The 25,492-nt window shown below is 47.2% G+C and overlaps 1 protein-coding gene across 1 annotated transcript in view; it reads left to right on the forward strand.

Moving 5' to 3' along the window:
- GNPNAT1 (glucosamine-phosphate N-acetyltransferase 1) overlaps positions 1 to 25,492 on the forward strand; it is a 39,174-nt gene that overhangs the window by 4,715 nt on the left and 8,967 nt on the right. The window contains exons 2-4 of the mRNA XM_053365924.1: positions 16,498 to 16,708; positions 24,101 to 24,297; positions 25,227 to 25,289. Coding sequence (XP_053221899.1) covers positions 16,498 to 16,708; positions 24,101 to 24,297; positions 25,227 to 25,289 — 471 coding nt within the window. The remainder of the gene's footprint in view (positions 1 to 16,497; positions 16,709 to 24,100; positions 24,298 to 25,226; positions 25,290 to 25,492) is intronic.

Here is a 25,492-nt window from a genome sequence, read left to right on the forward strand (position 1 = left end):
ATTTTTTGTTTTGACTATGGAAAAAAAATTTTTGTTTTGGTATGACAAAAGCTCATACCAAGAACTAACTTAGTTGGTCTTTAAGGTGCTACTGGAAGGAAAAAAATTTTTTGTTTTGACTATGGCAGACCAACATGGCTACCTTTCTGTAACTGAAATAAGAGAGCAGTGAGAGAGGCAAGCTGCTCTTCTTTGCACGAGTGAGGGGAGGCCAGATGGAGCCGCCGGGGCTAAAAATAGAAAAGGTTCCAACAACATGGGTCAGAAACCACACACACACACACACACGCCAAACATCTCGAAAGTGACTCACTCTCCTGCCGCAGAGCGAGTTGACCATGAGCTTCAGGCTGCTGACTCACTGGTGTTGAGTCAGCCCCCTAGCCGCAGTCACACCCTACACTGAGAGCATGAGGATACCGCTTTAAATGGCCGTGGCTTCCCCCAAAAGAATGGCTAAGGGTGCTGACAGGTGTTAGGAGAGCCCTTTATTCCCCTACAACTCCCAGGATTCCCTGGGGAAACGGACGGATCGTTAAACCGCTCTGAGAGGTCTGGAATGTTTCCATTATTTTTCAAGAGTAGAGCCATAGCTCAGGGGCAGAGCAGCTGCCTTGAATTCATAAAGTTCCATGTTCAGTCTCTGCTGGCATCTCCAGGTAGGGTTGAGAGAGACTCGGAGGCAAGACTAACAATAATAATAAATTTTATTTATACCCTGCCCTCCCCAGCCAGAGCCGTGCTCAGGGTGGCTAACACCAATAAAATGACGGTAAAAACATAATAAAGGAAGGAAAAAGCAAAAACCTATTTAAAATACAGTACAGGTTAAAATGCAATTCAAAATGCAGCCTCATTTTAAAAGTAGCCGAAAGTGAGATGGACCAATGGTCTGTGTTATGTACTAAGCTTGGATCCTAGAACAATAAGCAAGTAGGATCCTAGAATGCAACAACTGATTGGCTTGCAGGAAAAGACCAATCAGGCTCCAGGAGGTAAGCAGAATCAGCCAATCAGACGGGGCTCATTGTGTAAATAATGTATATAAAAGCCTGGGGTTTGGGGGGCAATTCAATCACTGTTTTACAAGCTGCAATAAAGAGCATGAAATCACTACAGGACTCCGAGTATATTTCAGTCTGGCTCTGTATGTTTCCAGGAGGGCAGTCTGCCTTCTGCTCATCTTGTTCACAAGGGCGATGCCTCTAAGTGGGGCATCAGCCCTGGGCATAAAAATTAAGCTGGAATTTCTCCCCAAAGGTCAAGTTCCAGGTTCCACTCTTGCATACAAAGCTCCCACTGCTGATTAAAGGATGTAGAAGCCAACAAGCACTTCCTGTCTTCTTTGGCAAGTAATGGGCAAAACTTCAGGTAGAGAGATTTTTCCAAGGCAGCCCTGTTCCTTGGCAGGCCAAGTCTGTGATTGGCTGTGGTTCTTGCCTTTGCAGGGGGTTGGACTAGATGACCCCCTGGTTCCCTTCCAACTCCACAATTCTATGATTTTTATGGTTTCTATTTTCCACCCCTCCCACCCACTCCAGTTTCTCATTTTTCCAGTCTCCAGTCTGCCACATTTCCACATCTCTTTGCTTCTTTCTATCCAATTCCTCACGTAAAAATTGATCAGGGCTTTCATCTGCGTGTCTCCTAAAACATGCATTTTTTTTGTATACCATTTTGCAAATCTCTGTGGGAGTTGGGAGTCCAGTTTGCAGAGGTCCCTCTAAAGTCCTGTTTTTCTTTCTTTGGTTGAACACACGCGCCGTTTTTAGAAAAGAGCTCTATCCAAGGATGGCTCATGGTGCAGAATTGAACCATCTCCCCACAAAACTGACCAGTTTGGAGCTTTCCGCACCCCCTGCATTTTAACCGGTTCTTTTCATTGCTTGGAAAGTGGCCCCTTTGCGCTGCCCCTGGGAGAGGACCTTTGTGGTCGGTCGGATCTAAGAGGACCTTTCCTGGCCCCAGACTGACGATGGGAAAGTTAGAGGCATAAACATTCTCACTCCCCCTCAGCTTAAAAAATGAGCATCTTTATCAGGTCGGTGCCAGAAGCAAAAGGAGGGTCTGGGAGGGTCCTTCTTCTTCTTTGTCTCAGTCAGCAGATGATTGAGACTCACTAGAAAATTGTGGTTTAGAGGCAGCAAACAGGATGGACGGATCCTTTGCTTTCAAAAAGCTTTTCCCCTGCCCAGTAATGTCCTGCAAAATCCAGGCATAGTATGGCAGCCCTAGGGGAGATGGATAATAATAATAATAATAATAATAAATTTTATTTATATCCCACCATCCCCAGCCGAAGCCAGGCTCAGGGCAACTAACAACAATAAAATAATACAACATTCTAAAATCTTTTCATTATAAAATTAATTCAAATCAAATTGATGGCAACCATTGGGCTAGAGTGCTATGAGGATTACAGAAAGAGGGTCAGGCTGTGCCCCGGCCAAAGGCCTGGTGGAACAGCTCTGTCTTGCAGGCCCTGCGGAAAGATGTCAAGTCCCGCAGGGCCCTAGTCTCTTGTGACAGAGGGTTCCACCAGGTCGGAGCCACAGCCAAAAAAGCCCTGGCTCTAGTTGAGGCCAGCCTAACTTCTCTGTGGCCTGGGACCTCCAAGATGTTTTTATTTGAAGACCGTAAGTTTCTCTGTGGGGCATACCAGGAGAGGCGGTCCCGTAGGTACGAGGGTCCTAGGCCGTATAGGGCTTTAAAGGTTAAAACCAGCACCTTAAACCTGACCCTGTACTCCACCGGGAGCCAGTGCAGCTGGTATAGCACCGGGTGAATGTGATCTCGCAGCGAAGACCCCGTAAGGAGTCTCGCTGCAGCATTCTGCACCCGCTGGAGTCTCTGGGTCAGTCTTAAGGGCAGCCCCACGTAGAGCGAGTTACAATAATCCAGTCTGGAGGTGACCGTCGCGTGGATCACAGTGGCTAGGTCAGGGCAAGAGAGGTAAGGAGCCAACTGCTTAGCTTGGCGGAGATGGAAAAATGCCGCCTTTGTTATAGCTGCAATCTGCGCCTCCATGGAAAGGGAGGTGTCGAAGATTACACCCAAACTCTTAACGGACGGTGCTGGCACTAATTGCACCCCCGCAAGAGATGGGAGTTGCCCCCCCAATCCCATATCGTCCCGTCCCAGCCACAGGACCTCTGTCTCCGAAGGATTTAACTTCAACCGGCTCCCACGTAACCATCCAGCCACAGCTTCCAAACATCTGGTCAGTGTGTCTGGGGCCGAGTCAAGATGGCCATCCATCAACAGATAGAGTTGGGGGTCATCGGCATACTGAAGGTCTCTTGCCTTGCCAAAGAAATCTTCTTCTTCTTTGGCGATCCCTTGTAGCTGAGTAAGATTGCCTTCCATAATCACGGTTTTAACAGAGTCCTTCGTGACTGTGGAGGCCAATTCTGGATCCACATGTTCTTCCACAGTGGGGACATCGGTTTCCGGGCGGGAGTTGATCACGGTGTGGATTTGCCAAGCGTGCCTTCCTCTCAGCACATTTCTGCCTTGCGTCTTGAGTTCGAGTGTCTTCAAAGCCCAGGACACCTTTGGTCAAGGCTGTTCTCTTGGAGGTCATTTCCCTGAAGTGTCACAGGGATAGTTTGCTGCCCAGAGGAACCTGGTGCAATTCCAACAACTGCAAAACTTGATGTTCCTGGTCTTCTCTGGTGCAAAGATCAACGCCGACCCTGACTGAGGGTCTCCCATGGGCATCTATCTGGGTGGTCATTGCGAGAACAGGATGCTGGACTAGGGCACCATATGGGATCACCATGGCTTTTGTTTGCAGTGCCCCGGTTAAAATGAACCAGGGCCTGAGTCATGCGCAGGCAAGTGCTTGAACCAGAAAGAACAGGACTGGGACACCATTGCCAAGTTCTCTGCAATGGTGCAGTCAGTCAAGGGTGAAGTGCCGCTACTATTGCATAGCAGGGATGGTGACCTTGTCTCCTGTGGTGCTATTTGCCAGTCCCCTGAATGCCAAAGAAATAATAATAATAATAATAATTTTTATTTATATCCCACGGCCCCCACGGCCAAAGCCGGGCTCAGAGCGGCTAACATCATACAAGTAAGACAATGCATAAAAACAGGCAATCAATAAATTAAGATTGTTGTTGTTGTTTAGTCGTTTAGTCGTATCCGACTCTTCGTGACCCCCTGGACCAGAGCACACCAGGCACTTCTGTCTTCCACTGCCTCCCGCAGTTTGGTCAAACTCATGCTGGTAGCTTCGAGAACACTGTCCCACCATCTCGTCCTCTGGCGTCCCCTTCTCCTTGTGCCCTCCATCTTTCCCAACATCAGGGTCTTTTCCAGGGAATCTTCTCTTCTCATGAGGTGGCCAAAGTATTGGAGTCTCAGCTTCAGGATCTGTCCTTCCAGTGAGCACTCAGGGCTGATTTCCTTCAGAATGGATCGGATTGATCTTCTTGCAGTCCATGGGACTCTCAAGAGTCTCCTCCAGCACCATAATTCAAAAACCTCCATTCTTCGGCAATTGGCCTTCTTTATGGTCCAGCTCTCACTTCCATACATCACTACTGGGAAAACCATAGCTTTAACTATATGGACCTTTGTTGGCAAGGTGATGTCTCTGCTTTTTAAGATGCTGTCTAGATTTGTCATTGCTTTTCTCCCAAGAAGCAGGCGTCTTTTAATTTCGTGGCTGCTGTCACCCTCTGCAGTGATCATGGAGCCCAAGAAAGTAAAATCTCTCACTGCCTCCATTTCTTCCCCTTCTATTTGCCAGGAGGTGATGGGACCAGTGGCCATGATCTTTGTTTTGTTGATGTTGAGCTTCAGACCATATTTTGCTCTCTCCTCTTTCACCCTCACTTTCTGCCATCAAAGTTGCGTTATCTGCATATCTGAGGTTGTTTATATTTCTTCCAGCAATCTTAATTCCTGCCTATCACTCTGTAAATAAAGTTTAAACACAGTGTTCTCCAGTGGTTTGCAAAGGGGGGAAATAGTGCCCCCTAGGGGTCAGTGGGAATACCTGGCAGGTGGCCTCTAGGAGGCTACGAGGTGGTAATGACAGAAAGACTTTGGAAAGCTGGTATTCCAGTTTTGTTGAGTTAATTAATTAAACTACATAGCTTTGATTGGAGTTTGAATAAGTGTGAAATTAAGTGCTTCTGCTTTGAATTTTATTGTACTATCATCTTCCTTTTTTAAAAAAATCACTTTTATTTGATTTTACAGAAATAAAGTTATAACAATACCAAATACAGTGGTACCTTGGGTTACATACGCTTCAGGTTACAGACGCTTCAGGTTACAGACTCCTCTAACCCAGAAATAGTACCTCGGGTTAAGAACTTTGCTTCAGGATGAGAACAGAAATCGTGCTCCAGCGGCGCGGCAGCAGCGGGAGGCCCCATTAGCTAAAGTAGTGCTTCAGGTTAAGAACAGTTTCAGGTTAAGTACAGAGCTCCGGAACGAATTAAGTACTTAACCCGAGGTACCACTGTACATATCTACATATAGAGATTTATCTGAATTTTGAGACTTGCCACCATCCGCTCCATGGGTCCTATTGTAAACATTTTCAGCTGCATATCATTTTATAATCTATATTTTGTATCTGTCCATATTGTCCATATTATTTCTTACATTACAAGTGTTATTAAAACCCTGCTAATGTTTTCATCTGCTTACAGTGGTCTCCTAATTATAATTTTTCCCATTCTTTCTTGAAGTTTTTGTCCTCTTGGTTCCTGAGCTTTCTGGTCAATTTTGCCATTTCGGCTTAATCCAACATCTTGGTTTGCTATTACAGGTAGGTAGCTGTGTTGGTCTGCTGTAGTCGAAACAAAATAAAAAAAAAATCCTTCCAGTAGCACCTTAGAGACCAACTAAGTTTGTTATTAGTGTGTGTGCATGCACACAAAAGCTCATACCAATAATAAACTTAGTAGGGACTCCTTCTTTTTTCATAATAATAATAATAATAATAATAATAATAATATATTATTTATACCCTGCCCATCTGGCTGGGCTTCCCCAGCAACTCTGGGTGGCTTCCAACATAATATTAAAATACAGTAATGCATCAAACATTAAAAGCTTCCCTAAACAGGGCTGCCTTCTGATGTCTTCTAAAAGTCAGGTAGTTGTTTATCTCTTTAACATCTGGTGGGAGGGCATTTCATAGGGCGGGTGCCACCACTGAGAAGGCCCTCTGCCTAATTCCCTGTAACTTGGCTTCTCACTGTGAGGGAACCGCCAGAAGGCCCTTGGCTCTGGACCTCATCTGTGCTGCTTGTTGTAGCATACATAAAAAGTCTTTTCTGCTCCTTTGGGATGTCGGTACCTACAATTCCTAATAAAAAAGTTTCTGGGGTGTTGTTGTTTTCACAAAAGTTATTTTCAACATTTTTTCCATTTCATTGTATATCATCTCCCAGAAAGCTTTTATTACCTTGCACGGCCACCACATGTGATAAAAGGTACCTTCTTTCTTTTTACATTTTCAGCAGGTATTTGTACTTGTTTTGTTGATGATAGCACATGTTTTATATTCATTTTATATGTGCTATCATCTTCCTTAGTGGGCCATGTATTCTGAATAATGCTCCCTCTCTGCAGGCAGATGCGCTGCATGCAAAGGGGAGAAGCTAATGCACGCTTCCCCAACATGGTGCCCTCCAGATCTTTTGGACTACAGCTCCCAGCAGCCTCGGCATCATGCGGCTGTGCTGCCCAGGGCTTATGGGAGTTGCAAGCCAAGACTTCCGGAGAGCACAAGGTTGGGGAAGGCTGCGCTTACCACAGTGCCTTGGGGCCAGACTGAGCCTCCCTCTGAAGTCTAATGAATATATTTCTTTATCTCCTGGGAGGATACTGTTGCCATAACCCACCACGGAATGTGTATTACTGTACAATAATAAATAACAGGAAACGTCCCACAACCACCCAATTTAAACCGCTGCTGGTTCCATGGCAATGGTGGATTTGTGGAACTAACAAATAAATAACAAATAAGTGTTAGGAGCTGAGCAGCAGGCAGTCGTATGCACTTCTGTTCCCCCTTCTGCCGATTTTCTGTCAACCATAGAATTGCAGAATCATAGAATTGTAGAGGTGGGAGGGATCTCCAGTTCAAAGTAGTAATAATAACAATAATAATAATAATAATAATAATAATAATAATAATAATAATTTATTTATACCCTGCCCATCTGGCTGGGTTTCCCCAGCCACTCTGGGCAGCTCCCAACAGAATATTAAAAACACAATAAAACACCAAACATAAAAAACCTCCCTAAACAGGGCTGCCTTCAGATGTCTTCTAAAAGTCAAACAGTTGTTTATTTCCTTGACATCTGATGCAGGAATCACAGCTAAAGAGATCCTTGACAGGTGGCCATCCAATCTCTGCTTTAAAACCTACAAGAACGGAGATCCCACTACCTTCTGAAGGAGACTGTCTTCATTCTAAGGGAGCCCCAACCCCAAGGAATAATCCGGGGTCCCTGCAGCTCCCCATCACTTCTCAAATGGAGTATGCATAACAGTATTATAACTCTGGTGAGTGCACAACTTGCACTGAATTGCCTCTCCATATATATCAAGTTGGTGGAATGTGCCACGTAACTATATTCTGTCCTCCAGGTGCTGTTTGGGCACATATTAGGAGGCCTTGGACTGTCCCCTCTGCAGGAAATGTTTCCTGGCTCAACTGTCACAACATTTCCCCTGCCAGATGACACACTGGAAGCAGCTTCCAGGGGTCTGGAGGGAGCCCTGTGGCCGCAAAGCCCTTCCCAACATGTGGCTAGTCTTCTTGCCTTCCCAGTTGCACTGAAACAACAAAAAGGGATGAACCGAAAAGCAAACAAACTAATCCCCCTATCCTTCTAGAAAAAAACTTTTCAGACAAACTGCCCTGGTGAAATTCATTGAAAAACACACCTCTTTATCCTTAGCAGAGAACAGTACAGTCATACCTCGGGTTACAGACGCTTCAGGTTGTGTTTTTTCAGTTTATGGACCTGCCAAAACCTGGAAGTACCGGAACAGGTTACTTCTGGGTTTCAGGGGTTGCGCATGCGCAGAAGCGCTAGATTGCGCTTTGTACATGTGCAGGAGCGCCAAATTGCAACCCGCGCGTGCGCAGACGTGCCACTGCGGGTTGCGAACGCTGCGGATTGCGAACATGCATCCCGCACAGATCATGTTCGCAACCCGAGCGTCCATAGGTTTCTTCCTATATACATAAAACGTAAGGGTGTTGTCAAGCTGCAGTTTGCATGGTTGCCAGCAGGCAGCCATGCCAACTCCAGGGGGATGACAGATCAGCAGGCAAGCAGGTGAGCGAACACATGGGGCAAGTGACCGTTGGTCGCAGAATTGTACATTTGGAAGGGATCCCAAGGGCATAGCTGTCAACGTTTCCCTTTTTTAAAGGGAAATTCCCTTATTCCGAATAGGACTCCTCGCAAGAAAAGAGAAAAGTTGACAGCTATGTCCAAGGGTGCCATCATCATAGCTGTCAACTTACAGATTTGAAAATAAGGGACCAGCAGCCTCGAAAACAAGGGATCAGCAGCCAAAATAAGGGATTTTCCAGGCACAAGTGTGTTCGACTTCTGAGCCCCTCCGAGCCAAAGGCAGAAAGCCCAGCCAGCAGCCAAACGAAGCCCCAAGTGGTGGTTCCCACAGCTCAGCAACCCGGCAAAGGGGATGCAGCAAGGAAAACCACCGTCACCTCTCCACTGGGAAGGGCTGAGCAAAGGCGAGTCCCCAGGCAACGCAGCCAATTTGATCGGCACAAGGCATGCAAGCTCCACCCCCCCAGTCATTCTTAGACTCCTTATTGGGTGAGCAACGCAGCCAAGCAACACAGTTGGAGCCTCCCTCCTCCCTGGCCGGCAGGGAGGGAGGGAGAGGAGCTGCTTCCTTTGAAACCCGGGAAATTCAAGGGACATCATCAATCAGGGACAGCAGCGGGACATGGCGCTGGGATAAGGGACTGTCCCGCCAAATAAGGGACGGTTGACAGCTACGGCCATCATCATCATCATCATCATCATCTAAATGAGCTGGACTAAAAGAGCCATTGGCTTGACCCAGCAAGCTCTTGGTATGTTCTTATGAAATGTCTGAAGGGCACCAGGTTAACAAAGTCTGCACTAATGGATCTTCTATTGAATCTATTCATTCGGGGAATTCTTCCTGGTTTAGAGGGTTGGGTGTGGTTCTTTTCTTTTCCTTGTTGCTGTTGACATTGCATTTACTTGACCGTCGTGCCAAAGCAAGTCCCCAGAGCAAACGGTTAGCATTTTGCATGACAATATCACTAGAGTGTAAACAGCACCACCTAGAGATGGGCTGATCTCCATGTCACCAAGCCAGTTCTGAGAAAGGAGCTGGAGGCACAGATTGTAGACGTGGATAGCGAATGACAGCATGAGCTGGGCTGTGACCCAGTGGGGTAAACGTAAAGGGACCCCTGACCACTAGGTCCAGTCGTGACCGACTCTGGGGTTGCGGCGCTCATCTCGCTTTATTGGCCGAGGGAGCCGGCGTACAGCTTCCGGGTCATGTGGGCAGCAGGACTAAGCCGCTTCTGGCGAACCAGAGCAGCGCACGGAAACGCCGTTTGCCTTCCTGCCAGAGTGGTACCTATTGATCTACTTGCACTTTGACATGCTTTCAAACTGCTAGGTTGGCAGGAGCAGGGACCGAGCAACGGGAGCTCACCCTGTTGCGGGGATTCGAACCGCCGACCTTCTGATCGGCAAGCCCTAGGCTTGGTGGTTTAACTCACAGCGCCACCCGCATCCCGTGACTCAGGGAGACCCAGGTTCAAATTCTTGTTCGCCCATGAAGCTACTCTGCAGGGCCGTTGTCAGGATATTGTGGGATTTCCCCCAGAGGTCCTTGGAAAGACAAGCGCAAAGGCATCTTTCTGGACAATTTCAAGATGAATGGGGAGATGACGTTCTTCTCCCCGTTTGAGGGAACTTCTCAAGGAGATAAGTCTTGAGACGCAAAGGATGGTCAATGAAGCTGACATCAAAGGCCATTTCCTGCAATCTGGAAGAGGCAGAAAGTTGCAAGAGATGTGGTTTGAGTTAATGTAAACTTCCTTCCCTACAGAATCTCATGGCATTTCCTGATTCCTACACAGACCCACGCTCACCCCACCCCACCCTGGTGTGATTCCCACAGTTTATTTTTCCCTAAGGGAATTTTGCTTTATGGAAAATCCTGGCACGTCAAATTCCGTCCTGGATTTTTGAATGATTGTTATCTTTCAAATACTTGCTGTTGCAGATTGAATCTCACCACTTCCTCTCAGAAATAATCTCTTAGTCTTTTTTCCTTCCAACCCCCCCCCCCCCAAAAATCAAAAAGGTAACCTAGGATGAGGAATGAACGGGGTAGTTTTATTGGAATTGCACAGTTTTATTTATTTGTATTTCAACACATTTATATACTGCTTGACTAAAATAAAACATCTACGTGCTTAACAAAAAAAATCAAAAATCAAAACATAAAAAATATCAATAAAAGATAGTTAAAACATATTTTAAAACATTAAATATATACAGGTGAAAATCGGAAAATTAGAACATCGTGGTAAAGTTCGTTTATTTTAGTAATTCAACTTAAAAGGTGAAACTAATATATGAGATAGACTCATGGCATGCAAAGCGAGATATGTCAAGCCTTTATTTGTTATAATTGTGATGATCATGGCATTGAAAACCCCAAATTAACAATCTCAGAAAATGCATATGTACTCAGTACTTGGTTTGGGCATGCTTCTACTTCTCAGAGGTCCAATATTGCTCTATTTGCAGTCCTTGTTTTGCTGATTTCATTTAATATTCAAATTTTCTGAGATTGTTAATTTGGGGTTTTCATCAGCTGTACGCCATGATCATCACAATTATAAGGCTTGACATATCTCACTTTGCATGTCATGAGTCTATCTCATATATTAGTTTCACCTTTTAAGTTGAATTACTGAAATAAATGAACTTTTCCACTATATTCTAATTTTCCGAGTTTCACCTGTATATTTTTTTAATGAAGCAGTACAAGAAGTCATCCAACCACCGTAGGGACTCTTCTCCAGATTTGTGTAGGGTTTACTCCTGAGCCTTTTCTTCTCCCAAAAATATCCCACAAAGTAGCAGAGGGTTAGGATCAGCGTATTCCTTCTCCTAGATGGGCTCCCTTCCCAGGTGGACCAAGCCCCAAGTGCCCCTCATTTCCTTCTACAGCATTAAAAGATAGATTCATTAGAAGTTTTATTCGAAGCGGGTCTTATGTGGCACCTCTAGCTGTGCCACATCTGCAGATCAAAGTGGCCACGTGGTGCCACGCAGGGTCAGGTGATCTGCAAGCAAACCGGTCCCAAGGTGTTTTGTTGTTTAGTCCCAAGGTGCTTTGTTGTCATGACCCCCTGGACCAGAGCACGCCAGGCACTCCTGTCTTCCACTGCCTCCCACTGTTTGGTCAAACTCATGCTGGTAGCTTCAAGAACACTGTCCAGCCATCTCGTCCTCTGTAGTTCCCTTCTCCTTGTGCCCTCCATCTTTCCCAACATCAGGGTCTTTTCCAGGGAGTCTTCTCTTCTCATGAGGTGGCCAAAGTATTGGAGCCTCAGCTTCACGATCTGTCCTTCCAGTGAGCACTCAGGGCTGATTTCCTTCAGAATGGAGAGGTTGGATCTTCTTGCAGTCCATGGGACTCTCAAGAGTCTCCTCCAGCACCATAAGTCAAAAGCATAAGTCAAAAGCTTTGCCATCGCCTTTCTCCCAAGGAGCAGGCGTCTTTTAATTTCGTGACTGCTGTCACCCTCTGCAGTGATCATGGAGCCCAAGAAAGTAAAATCTCTCACTGCCTCCATTTCTTCCCCTTCTATTTGCCAGGAGGTGATGGGCCCAGTGATGGTGCTAAGGGCTTTATATACAAAGAGCATCATCAGGGATGATGGGAGCTGGCTTGATCCAGCAGCCTCTTTTTACATCCTGCGTTCTTCAGATTTCCCCCGAGGCTTGCAGAAAGCTTTCGCATTCAAGGAAATCAGTTGCAGGGGGGGAATATGTGACAGATGAAGTTAGACAAAGCCACAGAGTATCTGAGCTCCAGACGCCCGTCTCCAAAACAGAAGACAAACAGAGTTGAACATTTCCGCCAAAACCAAACTTGCGAAATTGGGTGTGCTTCGGACGTCCCAAAGACTGGTTTCCAGAACATCCAAGAGTCATTCCTTCTCTTCTGCTTCTGGCGGCTATTCTGGCCGGCGCTAAAGACTCTGACTCAGAAGGGAGCATTGCGATGGGTGGGGTACCAGCGACTAGGCTGTCTCTGTTGTAAACAAAAATCTGCCCTTTTTTCCCTTATGGGGTATCCAAGAGCCCCTATAGAGTCCTTACGTAGGTTCCCTATTGGTAGGAGAAAATAACAGAGGCTAACCAGAGAATATTGAGAAGCAAAGCAGCTAGTAAGCCTGATCTTTATTGATCTGTTGCAACAGGGTGCTCCCCTCACACGCAGGAAAGGAGGAGGAACCCAGAACCAAGGTGTGCCGGCCCTTATCTAGACTTTTTAAACTCCCTTCCCTGGAGCTCCATGCATCATACATACATCACAGAAAAGGCTATCTACAGCAGAAATCTGAGTGTGTTGTTTATCTCATCTGACAGGTTACCTGTTAATGCTCACTTGATTGGATACCCTGGGGAGCCTGGCCAGTCTTTTGTAATGATCTGTTCTGGAGCCCCGTTCGCATCCTGAAGCAAATGCAACCCGTGTCTGTGCGTCTGCGTGTGTGTGGGTCGCGATCCCCCGCTTCTGCGCAGGCGTGTGGTGTCATTTTGAGCGTCTGCGCATGTGCAAGCGGCGAAACCCGGAAGTAACGGATTCCGTTACTTCCAGGTCGCCGCGGAGCGCAACTCGAAAACGCTCAACCTGAAGCAACTTCAACCTGAGGTATGACTGTATAGCATATATTCAACACAAAAAACAGTGACAATTTGTTGTTGACAAAGGACAGCTGGACATCGAAAGGGCCCCATTACCTTCAGTAGCTTAGGGCTGCACTGAACCTAAATCCGGCCCTGGAAAGGGACCATATTTAAGTCACCTGGGGCCGGAAGTCATTTTGGCTTGAATAGCAGGATAGGTAAAGGTAAAGGGACCCCTGACCATTAGGTCCAGTCGTGACCGACTCTGGGGTTGCGGCACTCATCTTGCTTTACTGGCTGAGGGAACTGGTGTGCAGCTTCCAGGTCATGTGGCCAGCATGGCTAAGCCGTTTCTGACGAACCAGAGCAGCGCACGGAAACGCTGTTTACCTTCCCGCCAGAGCAGTACCTATTTATCTACTTGCACCGGTGTGCTTTCCAACTGCTAGGTTGGCAGGAGCAGGGACCGAGCAACGGGAGCTCACCCCGTCGCGGGGATTCGAACCGCCGACCTTCTGATCGGCAAGTCCTAGGCTCTGTGGTTTAACACACAGCACCACCCGCGTCCCTGGACAGCTGGACAGCTGGACATCGATGGACAGCTGGACATCGAAAAGGCCCAATTACCTTCAGTAGCTTAGGGCTGCACTGAACCGAAATCCGGCCCTGGATAGGGACCATATTTAAGTCACCTGGGGCCGGAAGTCATTTTGGCTTGAATAGCTGGGTAGAAATGCTCTAAATCCGTGGCTTTCAACCAGTGGGCCGTGGCACCCTGGGGTGCCTTGAAGGATGGCCAGGGGTTATCCCTCTTTCCCTCCCTACTCAGATGCACTCCTGCGTCTCTGCCCTCCAAAAGCTTGCATGGATGTTCGTTGCTGCAGGCTCCCCACCCCTGGGCTACTGGTTTCTGGAATGTCTTGAGAACTCCATATATGAATTCTTTCCTCTTGCCGAGGGGGAAGCGGAGGAGGGAGCTATGGTGACGCTGGCCATGGAAGTGATTTCCCGGGTGTGTCCCTCGTAGGCAAATGTGCGTCTGGGGGTTCCCCACGCCAGAAGCTGAGTCACCAAAGCACTGGAAGATGACTCACCAAAACGGAGGAATAATGAGGCTGAAAAACACCAAAATGACACACTGGGGCTCAAGAAAGGGGAAAGTGTTTTCATTTTGTGTTTAGCGATGGCTCTTCTCCCACAAACAATAAAGATGCCAGTATTGGAGAAGGGAAATACTTTTAGCGGTTTTTAAACTGTAAAAGCCAGATGGGTGGGGTATAAATTATTATTATTATTATTATTATTATTATTATTATTATTATTATTATTATTATTTCTTTGGGAGAGAGCTACTTGATTTTGGTTCCTCTGTAAAGCATCAGATACGATCATATTCATTACTATGACTTATTATTTTTAGTAGTAGTGGTATTAGTTGTAGTAATAATAATAATAATAAAATAATTTATTATTTATACGCCGCCCATCTGGCTGAGTTTCCCCAGCCACTCTGGGCGGCTCCCAATCGAGTGTTAAAAACAATACAGCATTAAATATTAAAAACTTCCCTGAACAGGGCTGCCTTCAGATGTCTTTTAAAGATAGGATAGCTGCTAATAAATAATAATAATGTATAATAATATAATATTTATTTATTCCAAAAAATGTGTATACTGCTTGATTGGGGAAAAAAACGCCACTCGAAGCACTTTACAAAAAAGAACAATACAATTATTAGTAAAAACAATTAAAACTTACACACCACAATATTATCCAAGCAGTATAAGATTTCAGGGGTTCCAGGCACTTGTCCTGCTGGAGGAGACTCTTGAGAGTCCCATGGACTGCAAGAAGATCAAACCTCTCCATTCTGAAGGAAATCAGCCCTGAGTGCTCACTGGAAGGGCAGATCCTGAAGCTGAGGCTCCAATACTTTGGCCACCTCATGAGAAGAGAAGACTCCCTGGAAAAGACCCTGATGTAAATTTACAGAGTATATCAAAACTGTGTGTGATCAGGAAATAATTCTTGTTGGATTTCAGGAAGCTCTGTGAAAAGAATAGATAGGAATGTCGCTTAAAAGAGAAGATAAAATAAGGATTGTTAAAGTGCAACATAAATTTAGGAAATGTGAGAAGTTGTGATAAATATGAAAATTGTCAGATAGGCTGATGGAAGTCTAAAAGATGTATAAGTTAAATTGGATGTTAAATTATAAATGGAATGGTTATTGGAAATTTGAATAAAAATTATTTTTTTAAAAAAAGGAAAAGACCCTGATGATGGGAAAGATGGAGGGCACAAGGAGAAGAGGACGACAGAGGACGAGATGGTGGGACAGTGTTCTCGAAGCTACCAGCATGAGTTTGACCAAACTGCAGGAGGCGGTGGAAGACAGGAGTGCCTGGCGTGTTCTGGTCCATGGGGTCACGAAGAGTTGGACACGACTAAACGACTAAACAAAGGCACTTGTCCAAGGTTCTGTGTCCTTGGAATGAGACAGAGCTGAGACTGCGGTGTGTCAGGATCTATGCTTTATGTACACATATGCCTCAACGTCCCAGGAGGTCTTGCTTCTCCCATAGCCTTGGATCCCAGGAGAAATCAAGCATGGCTCCTCTCCCTCTGGGGTGTCATGGACACTTTGGCCAAGAAGATTCCTGCATTGCAGGGGGTTGGACTAGATGACCCCGGGGTCCCTTCCAATTCTATGATTTCTATAAAACCAAAACGCACGCCAGCTTTCTAGGTATCTGGGTAGGCTTGGTTATCAAGAGGCAGGGAGTTCCAAAGTGTAGGAAGCACTGCACTAAAAGAGATATAGTAAAACACAAACTATACTTAAGCTTAAGATTAATCTCACAGATATAATGGGAAAAACTGATTTTAATAAATGAATACAGAATATTTGTCACTCGAGAGAAGCGTTGAAGCTGCAAAGAGACAGAGGGAAGTCAACTAATATAGCAGGGATTCAAACTAGTTTTCCAGAACAGAAAGTGATTGCAAAGAAAGAAAGAAAAGAAGGATTACAAATGTAATTTATTTCTGAAAACCTGGCTTATGGAATATTCACATTACTTTTTGTATCAATTTTGAACAATTTTGTGTACTTGACTAATTCTTTTTCATTTTTTATTATTTTTCTTTTTCCCCTTTTATTTCCTTTTTATATTTTTACCTTTATTGTATTTTTTTCTTTTTGAATATTTGGATGTAATGTTTAATTCATGCTTTCTCTCTAATTCAATAAAGATAATACTAAAAATAAAGAATGATATAGTAATGATAATAATAATAATAATAGCAATAATAGCAATAACGACGGACAGAAGAACAACGACATTTAAATATAACGCGCTTTTGAACGGGACCACGCTGAAGAAGCAGTACGCATGCGCGCCCCGGGGCGTTCGGCCTTCCATCGCTCCAAATCCTCCCCGCCCCTCTTGCTTGCCTTAAGAGGCAGAGCGCATGCGCACTGGCCAGACTGGCATTCTCTGGCTCTTGCGGGAGGGAGATGGAGCGAGCGAGTGAGGGAGAAAGGGGGCGGGGCAAGGCAAGGAGGCCCTTTCCCGATTGGCTCCTTTCCACGGCCTCCGGGCCCCGCCCCTCCCGGCGAGCCGCCACGTCAGTCACAGCTACGCCCGCCGCCGGGATCCTGCGCCTGCGCGCTGGAAGGCGCCTCATCGCCGCTTCTCCCCTCAGCCGGCGTCTCGCGGGGGGGGGGGGCGGAGAAGGCGGGAGCGAGCGGCGCGTGCACGCGGAGGGTAAGTGCGCGGGTGACGTGAGCGCGCGTTGGTGAGGGGGGAGTAAATCAACGGGGGGGGGGCAGGAGACAGGGAGACCCCTGTGGAACCTACAGAGGGACGAGAGCGCCTCTGAGCATGGGCAGAGCGCCAGGCCAGCCAAGACTTCTTCCCTTTTGAACCTTTCGCTTCTCATGGGCGGGGGATAAAACATTGCCGGTTGCCTCAAGGATTGCAAGGACCCTGCCAGGTTGGTCCTCCCGTTGCAGGTGTGGCGGCGCCTCCCAGGTAAGCTCTTGGAGGAGGGGGGGTGCTTTGTAGCATGGCAGGTGCCATACCTGTCAACCTTCCCTTTTTTTGCGGGAAATTCCCTTATTCCAGCGACGTTTCCCGCTGCTATCCCGTAGACTGTCCCCGGGACAGGTGAGGCTGCTGGTCCCTTATTTTCGAGGCTCCCCGGGACAGGTGAGGCTGCTGGTCCCTTATTTTCGAGGCTCCCCGGGACAGGTGAGGCTGCTGACCCCTTATTTTCGAGGCTCCCCGGGACAGGTGAGGCTGCTGACCCCTTATTTTCGAGGGTCCCCAGGACAGGTGAGGCTGCTGACCCCTTATTTTCGAGGCTCCCCGGGACAGGTGAGGCTGCTGACCCCTTATTTTCGAGGGTCCCCAGGACAGGTGAGGCTGCTGGTCCCTTATTTTCGAGGGTCCCCAGGACAGGTGAGGCTGCTGGTCCCTTATTTTCGAGGCTCCCCGGGACAGGTGAGGCTGCTGGTCCCTTATTTTCGAGGCTCCCCGGGACAGGTGAGGCTGCTGATCCCTTATTTTCGAGGCTCCCCAGGTCAGGTGAGGCTGCTGATCCCTTATTTTCGAGGCTCCCCAGGTCAGGTGAGGCTGCTGGTCCCTTATTTTCGAGGCTCCCCAGGTCAGGTGAGGCTGCTGATCCCTTATTTTCGAGGCTCCCCAGGTCAGGTGAGGCTGCTGGTCCCTTATTTTCGAGGCTCCCCAGGTCAGGTGAGGCTGCTGATCCCTTATTTTCGAGGCTCCCCAGCTCAGGTGAGGCTGGCGATCCCTTATTTTCGAGGCTCCCCAGGTCAGGTGAGGCTGCTGATCCCTTATTTTCGAGGCTCCCCAGGTCAGGTGAGGCTGCTGGTCCCTTATTTTCGAGGCTCCCCAGGTCAGGTGAGGCTGGCGATCCCTTATTTTCGAGGCTCCCCAGGTCAGGTGAGGCTGCTGATCCCTTATTTTCGAGGCTCCCCAGGACAGGTGAGGCTGCTGACCCCTTATTTTCGAGGGTCCCCAGGACAGGTGAGGCTGCTGGTCCCTTATTTTCGAGGCTCCCCAGGACAGGTGAGGCTACTGGTTCCTTATTTTCGAGGCTCCCCAGGACAGGTGAGGCTGCTGGTCCCTTATTTTCGAGGCTCCCCAGGACAGGTGAGGCTACTGGTTCCTTATTTTCGAGGCTCCCCAGGACAGGTGAGGCTACTGGTTCCTTATTTTCGAGGCTCCCCAGGACAGGTGAGGCTACTGGTTCCTTATTTTCGAGGCTCCCCAGGTCAGGTGAGGCTGCTGGTCCCTTATTTTCGAGGCTCCCCAGGTCAGGTGAGGCTGCTGATCCCTTATTTTCGAGGCTCCCCAGGACAGGTGAGGCTGCTGACCCCTTATTTTCGAGGGTCCCCAGGACAGGTGAGGCTGCTGGTCCCTTATTTTCGAGGGTCCCCAGGACAGGTGAGGCTGCTGGTCCCTTATTTTCGAGGGTCCCCAGGACAGGTGAGGCTGGCGATCCCTTATTTTCGAGGCTCCCCAGGACAGGTGAGGCTACTGGTTCCTTATTTTCGAGGCTCCCCAGGACAGGTGAGGCTGCTGGTCCCTTATTTTCGAGGGTCCCCAGGACAGGTGAGGCTGCTGGTCCCTTATTTTCGAGGGTCCCCAGGACAGGTGAGGCTGGCGATCCCTTATTTTCGAGGCTCCCCGGGACAGGTGAGGCTGCTGATCCCTTATTTTCACTGCTGCTGATCCCTTATTTTCAAATCTGAAAGTTGACAGCTATGGCAGGTGCCAGTCTGGGATCGCAACCCCCCGGGCGGCAGGGCTGCGTAGGCACTTGCCTATTTTTTCTGCACGTTTTCTTTGCAAGATGCTCCCCTGAACCTTCCTTGTTGCTACACCCGAGTGATCTGTGGCAGAAATGCATATTTGGCGCATAAACTGATTCAGGTACGATCTGCTGTGGAGCTGGATTAGCTGATGCCCAGTGTGAGGAACAGCCCTCAGGTACAGGTTCCATGGCTAGAAGACTCTCCCAAAATAAATTAAAAAATTGCCCAGTAGCACCTTAAGGTAAAGGTAAAGGGACCCCTGACCATTAGGGCCAGTCGTGACCGACTCTGGGGTTGCGGCACTCATCTCGCTTTACTGGCCAGGGAGCTGGCGTACAGCTTCCGGGTCATGTGGCCAGCATGACTAAGCCACTTCTGGCGAACCAGAGCAGCGCACGGAAACGCCGTTTACCTTCCCACCAGAGCGGTACCTATTTATCTACTTGCACTTTGACGTGCTTTCGAACTGCTAGGTTGGCAGGAGCAGGGACCAAGTAATGGGAGCTCACCCCGTTGCGGGGATTCAAACCACCGACCTTCCAATTGGCAAGTCCTAGGCTCTGTGGTTTAACCCACAGCGCCACCCACATCCCAGTAGTACCTTAGAGACCAACTAAGTTTGTTCTGAGTATAAGCTTTCGTGTGCATGCACACTTCATATAGAAAGACTCTCCAAGTTTCTATATATCTATAATCTATGTGAGAGAGTGGGTAAGAGTTTTGGACTCGGACATGGGAGACCATGGTGCGAATCCTGTCTTGGCCATGAAGCTCTCCCTGGGCCATTCCCTGCCTCTCAGCCTAACCTACTTCATAGGGTTGTTGTGGGGTTTGAAGAAAGCCTCTGTCTGGCCTCCCGGTTGTCAGAGCTGGCAGCTGACTTGGAGATACCCGGGGCACTCCTGTCGCTATGAGGGGAGATGCTGAGAAGCATCACTGAGGGATCCCAGTGGCTGGGCACTGCCAGCAGGGAAAGAAGCCCACTCCTGCGTGTGGGCTTTCCAGTGGGGCATCTGCTTGGCAGAGGGCCTTCTCGGTGGTGGCACCCACCCTGTGGAACGCCCTCCCACCAGATGTCAAAGAGAAAAATAACTACCAAACTTTTAGAAGACATCTGAAGGCAGCCCTGTTTAGGGAAGCTTTTAATGTTTAATAAGTTATTGTATTTTAGTGTTTTGTTGGAAGCCACCCAGAGTGGCTGGGGAAGCCCAGCCAAATGGGCGGGGTATAAATAATAAATTATTATTATTATTACCACCCGTGAGAACGAGATGCTGGACTAGGCAGAACTTTGGCCTGATAGAAGAAGGCTTTTCTTCCCTTTGTTCTTTGTCGTAGAGTTGGAAGGGACCCAGGGGTCATCTAGTCCAGCCCCCTGCAGGAATGCTGCCCTTAGCCGTCCTTGGGGGGGACTCAAACCACCAACTTTTGGGTTAACATCCAGACACCAGAATGCCGTGGCGAGACTCCTTACGGGGTCCTCGCTGCGAGATCACATTCACCCAGTGCTATACCAGCTGCACTGGCTCCCGGTGGAGTACAGGATCAGGCTTAAGGTGCTGGTTTTAACCTTTAAAGCCCTATGCGGCCTAGGACCCTCATACCTATGGGACCGCCTCTCCTGGTATGTCCCATGGAGGACCTTATGGTCTTCAAACAAAAACATCTTGGAGATCCCGGGCCACAGGGAGGTTAGGCTGGCCTCAACCAGAGCCAGGGCTTTTTTGGACGTCGCCCTGATCTGGTGGAACTCTCTGTCACAAGAGACCAGGGCCCTGCGGGACTTGACATCTTTCCGCAGGGCCTGCAAGACAGAGCTGTTCCACCAGGCCTTTGGCCAAGGCGCAGTCTGACCCCCTCCTTCGGTAATCCTCATAAAACTCTGGCCCAATGGTTACTATTAATTTGATTCTGAATTGATTTTAGAATGAATTAATTTTAGAATGCATTTCAATTAAATGATTGTGATTTTATGTAAACTGTGTTACTTTTATTGTTGTTAGCCGCTCTAAGCCCAGCTTCGGCTGGGGAGGGCTGGATATAAATAAAATTTTATTATTATTTATTATTATTACATTTATATCCCACCTTTCCTTCAAGGAGCACAAGGTGACGCACACAATTCTGTTTAATCTTCACACCCACCCTGCAAAGTAGGCGAAAGTTAAACTAAGAGACAGCAACGGGCCCAAGGTCACGCAGTGAGCTTCATGGCAGAGTAAATCTACGTTTCTGAAATAAATATCCAGTAAAATGTAATTCTGTCAGCCAAAGAGAGTTGAGCTCAAATGACAGGATGGGGTTGCTCCTTTAGGAATGGTGTGCCAAGTCAGATGAGAAGGAAAACTATAAATTCACACCCACTTTTCTACAAAAGTACACGGATGCAAAATGTAGCCAGCTATTTCCTTGTTTGCTTTCTTCACATTATAGCAAACGTTTCCTTCATGTCATTCTTTACCCTTAACGGTTGACTCAACTGCAGAACTTATTTCTGTATGCTGAACGGGGATTCGTACACCTTGCAACAGAGGTGTTGGCGTCAAGGAAAGAGGTCTGGCATCGAGAGCTGCTTTAGGTCTGGATTTGGCCAGTGGAATTCTTGGCTCTTCCTATGAACAGCAGACACTCCCTTCCAATGACACATCACACAGATGAAGTTATTTTGTCATACTGTGTACTGCCTTAATAACTCCAGGCTGTGAATCAGTTTATAAATTGGTTTGTTGTTTTTTTAAGTATTTTTTAAAAAGTGCTCCTGGTTCCACCAGTGGCTTGTTATATGTTACCAGCTGCACTGGCTCCCGGTGGAGTAGAGGGTCAGGTTTAAGGTGCTGCTTTTGACCTTTAAAGCCCTATGCGGCCTAGGACCCTCGTACCTACGGGACCGCCTCTCCTGGTATGTCCCATGGAGGACCTTAAGGTCCACAAATGACAACATTTTGGAGGTCCCAAGTTGCAAGGTGGTTAGATTGGTCTCAACTAGGGCCAGGGCCTTTTCAGTACTGGCCCCGACTTGGTGGAACGCTCTGCCACAAGAGACCATGGCCCTGTGGGACTTGACATCTTTCCGCAGGGCCTGCAAGACACAGCTGTTCCGCCTGGCCTTTGCTTTGGGCTCAGTCTGACCCTTATGTTTCCCTCCCTTTATGGTTTTGATCTACAGTGGTACCTCGCAAGACGAATGCCTCGCAAGACGAAAAACTCGCAAGACGAAAGAGTTTTCCGTTTTTTGAGTCGTTCCGCAAGACGAATTTCCCTATGGGCTTGCTTTGCAAGACGAAAACGTCTTGCGAGTTCTTGCGAGTTTGTTTCCTTTTTCTTAAAGCCGCTAAGCCGTTAATAGCCATGCTTCGCAAGACGAAAAATCCGCAAGACGAAGAAACTCGCAGAACGAATTAATTTCATCTTGCGAGGCACCACTGTATATGGGCTACTTTTAAAATGAGGCTGCGTTTTAAATTGTATTTTAACCCGTATTTTAATAAATTGGTTTTTGTCTGGCCGGGGAGGGCAGGGTGTGTGTGTGTGTGTGTGTGTGTGTGTGTGTGTGTGTATATATATATATATATTATTATTATTATTATTATTATTATTATTATGGGGGAACCTGTGATCAGGTGCCTTTGGACTCCAGCTCCCATCATCCCTTTCACTGTCCATTCTGGCTGGGGCTGATGGGAGTTGGAGTCAACAACACTTGGAGGACCAGAGGTTCCCTACTTCTGTTATACAACATGAGAAAGGGACCTTTGAATCCTTGCCTTAACAGTTTGCATCCTGTAGATCCCCAACCTGCTGCCCTCCAGATGTTTTGAACTGCAGGTCCCCCCAGCCCCAGCCAGCGTGGTCAGCAATGATGGAAGTTTTAGTCTGGATCACCTTATAGATCACGTGTTAAGGGTAGCCAAGAATTGGTGCAGTGATTTCTGCTGGCACTCATTTTGGCTTATGAACATTAGCATGGGGAAATTATCGTTGGTGTGTACAAGACCCTTCCCTCTTGCTTGCTGATACACAAAAGGGGAAAGAGGAAATTGGCTACCTACTTTCAGTCTTTGCAGAGATGACTAGCTTTAGGCAGACTATTAAGAGAAAGCTCACTCTCTTGGCTGGAATAATGCTAATTTCTTGTAATTTTGTGGTCTGCACAAATTACAGTATGAATGATAGTAGCCCTTGCTCTGTAACATGTTTTATAATTTTGTTTCCCTGAGAAAAGAAAGCCCTCCAAACACAAACATGGTTATCTAAAAGTTCATATTCTGTGCTTGGGGTGTTTGTTTAACCCCAGATCCTGGTGTATTTTTTAGTTCAAAGAACCTGTCTGATGAAAAAATAAATATTGCTTTAATGTTAACCTTTTGTTGCGTCAGAGACATCAAGGTAATAGGCTGCTATGCAATCATGTTCTTATTTATCTTACATTTCAGAAGGGTGGCATTGATATGGAATGTATATTTTAACTTCTGAAAGTTTCGGTACAAGTGTCAAATATTTTTAGATGGTACCTTTGAATCACATGCATTATTACAATTTTTTGTTTTAGCTGTGAGTTAAAGTAAGGAACATGGCTAGTTTAAAAGATACTTGGAAGAGGAGCAACAGCAGCCCCTTGTCAAATTCTTATCTCTCTTGGCGCCTGAAAGGAATAGTTCAAATTATTCCTGTGTTCTAGATTCCATTTTTCTAGCATTTTTTAACCCGGGGAAAATTTTGTGTATTTGCACTGGCGTTGTGGGTTAAACCACAGAGCCTAGGACTTACCGATCAGAAGGTCGGCGGTTCGAATCCCCGCGACGGGGTGAGCTCCCGTTGCTCGGTCCCTGCTCCTGCAAACCTAGCAGTTCAAAAGCACGTTAAAGTGCAAGGAGATAAATAGGTACCGCTCCGGCGGGAAGGTAAATGGCGTTTCCATGCGCTGCTCTGGTTTGCCAGAAGCGGCTTAGTCATGCTGGCCACATGACCCAGAAGCTGTACGCCAGCTCCCTCGGCCGGTAAAGCGAGATGAGCGCCGCAACCCCAGAGTCGCCCACGACTGGACCTGATGGTCAGGGGTCCCTTTACCTTTTACTGGGACAGAAGGCAAGTCAAAATTAGGAGCAGAGCCATAGGCTGCCTGGAAAGTTTAGGACAAAGACGAAGGTCAGTTTGGCATTATTTAAGGCTGGTCTAAGGACTGAAACACCCAACAGCTGTTAGCCACATTAAGTAACTGCATGGGGTTAGAAAGGCAGTGAATAAACTTAAAACGAGCAAGAAACATAGAAACGCTAAACTATTTCCAAATGTGAATCATTGTGTTTTTTAATTCCAGTACGCCAGTTGCAGTCTCAGCTGCCATGATGCCTGCGGCAACAGTAAAGCCTGACACCACGCCATTGTATGACCCTCACCTCCTTCAGGAACTGGACTGGAGTCAGAATACCGTGACGTTTTCCCCTCCTATTTCTCCTGTGGAACCGGGCAGTGGTTTAGTTTTGCGGCCACTTTGCATTGCCGACATCAACAAAGGTACACTTTTCTCTGAATGCCTAATTCCACTTGAACTCTAAGGCTCCATAACCCAGGACTGCATTCGAGGACAATGGCCAGAGCAAAATATTAAGTCTTACACTGGATAGTTTTGTAGAAAATGCATTGTAAGAAGAGCAGGACTGTTGGTCTTGGATAAAGGTAACGGTAAAGGGACCCCTGACCATTAGGTCCAGTCGTGAAGAACTCTGGGGTTCCGGCGCTCATCTCACTTTACTGGCCGAGGGAGCCGGCGTACAGCTTCCGGGCCATGTGGCCAGCATGACTAACCGCTTCTGGCGAACCAGAGCAGCACACGGAAACGCCGTTTACCTTCCCGCCAGAGTGCTACCTATTTATCTACTTGCACTTTGATGTGCTTTTGAACTGTTAGGTTGGCAGGAGCAGGGACCGAGCAATGGGAACTCACCCCTTCACGGGGATTCAAACCGCCAACCTTCTGATCGGCAAGTCCTAGGCTCTGTGGTTTAGACCACAACGCCACCTGCGTCCCTGGTCTTGGATAGAAGGGGCTTAAAATAATTCTGTGTTTATGGAAGACAATCTTACTCGGCTACGAGTGAGCGCCAAAGAAAAATAATTCTGAATGTAGAAAGCACTCTATCTGCTTTGCTAGGTTTTGTGTGGTTCCTCTCCTCTGCTAGTTTGTGTGTGATTTTCCATTTTTTGGGGTGTTTTTATTAACTTTATTCTAGGCTGCCCTGATAGCTTTGCTGAAGGGCTGTCTAAAAATCTTGCCCATTTCACTCCACTTGAAAAACTGTATTGTAGTGGCTTCTTGGTTCTTGTCTCCCACATCACTCCAGACACTGAATTGTGGACGCTACTTGTGGAATCTCTACTTGAATATCGAGTTTTGTGCTTGCCTTGAAAAATACATTTATGCAAACTCTTTCTCTCTCTTGCAGGCTTTTTAAAAGTTTTAGGTCAACTGACTGAAACGGGAATTGTCAGCCCTGAGCAATTCATCAGTGAGTACCTTGTTGTATTTTGCAGCTTGGATGAAGGGAACAGGGGGTTTGCATCAGTGCAGCTGTCTCACCGACCTTGCTTGGCTTCTAAAAGAGATGCCTTGTTGGTAAATCATGTGTTCATGGGTGTGAGGAGTGGTTTATGTAGCAAAAAAAGCAAGTGGAACCCAGTCATGGGCAGCCAATGCATTTGACTACATCGA

Source organism: Podarcis raffonei, chromosome 1 (assembly GCF_027172205.1).
Source record: "Podarcis raffonei isolate rPodRaf1 chromosome 1, rPodRaf1.pri, whole genome shotgun sequence".
Classification (NCBI taxonomy): Eukaryota; Metazoa; Chordata; class Lepidosauria; order Squamata; family Lacertidae; genus Podarcis; species Podarcis raffonei.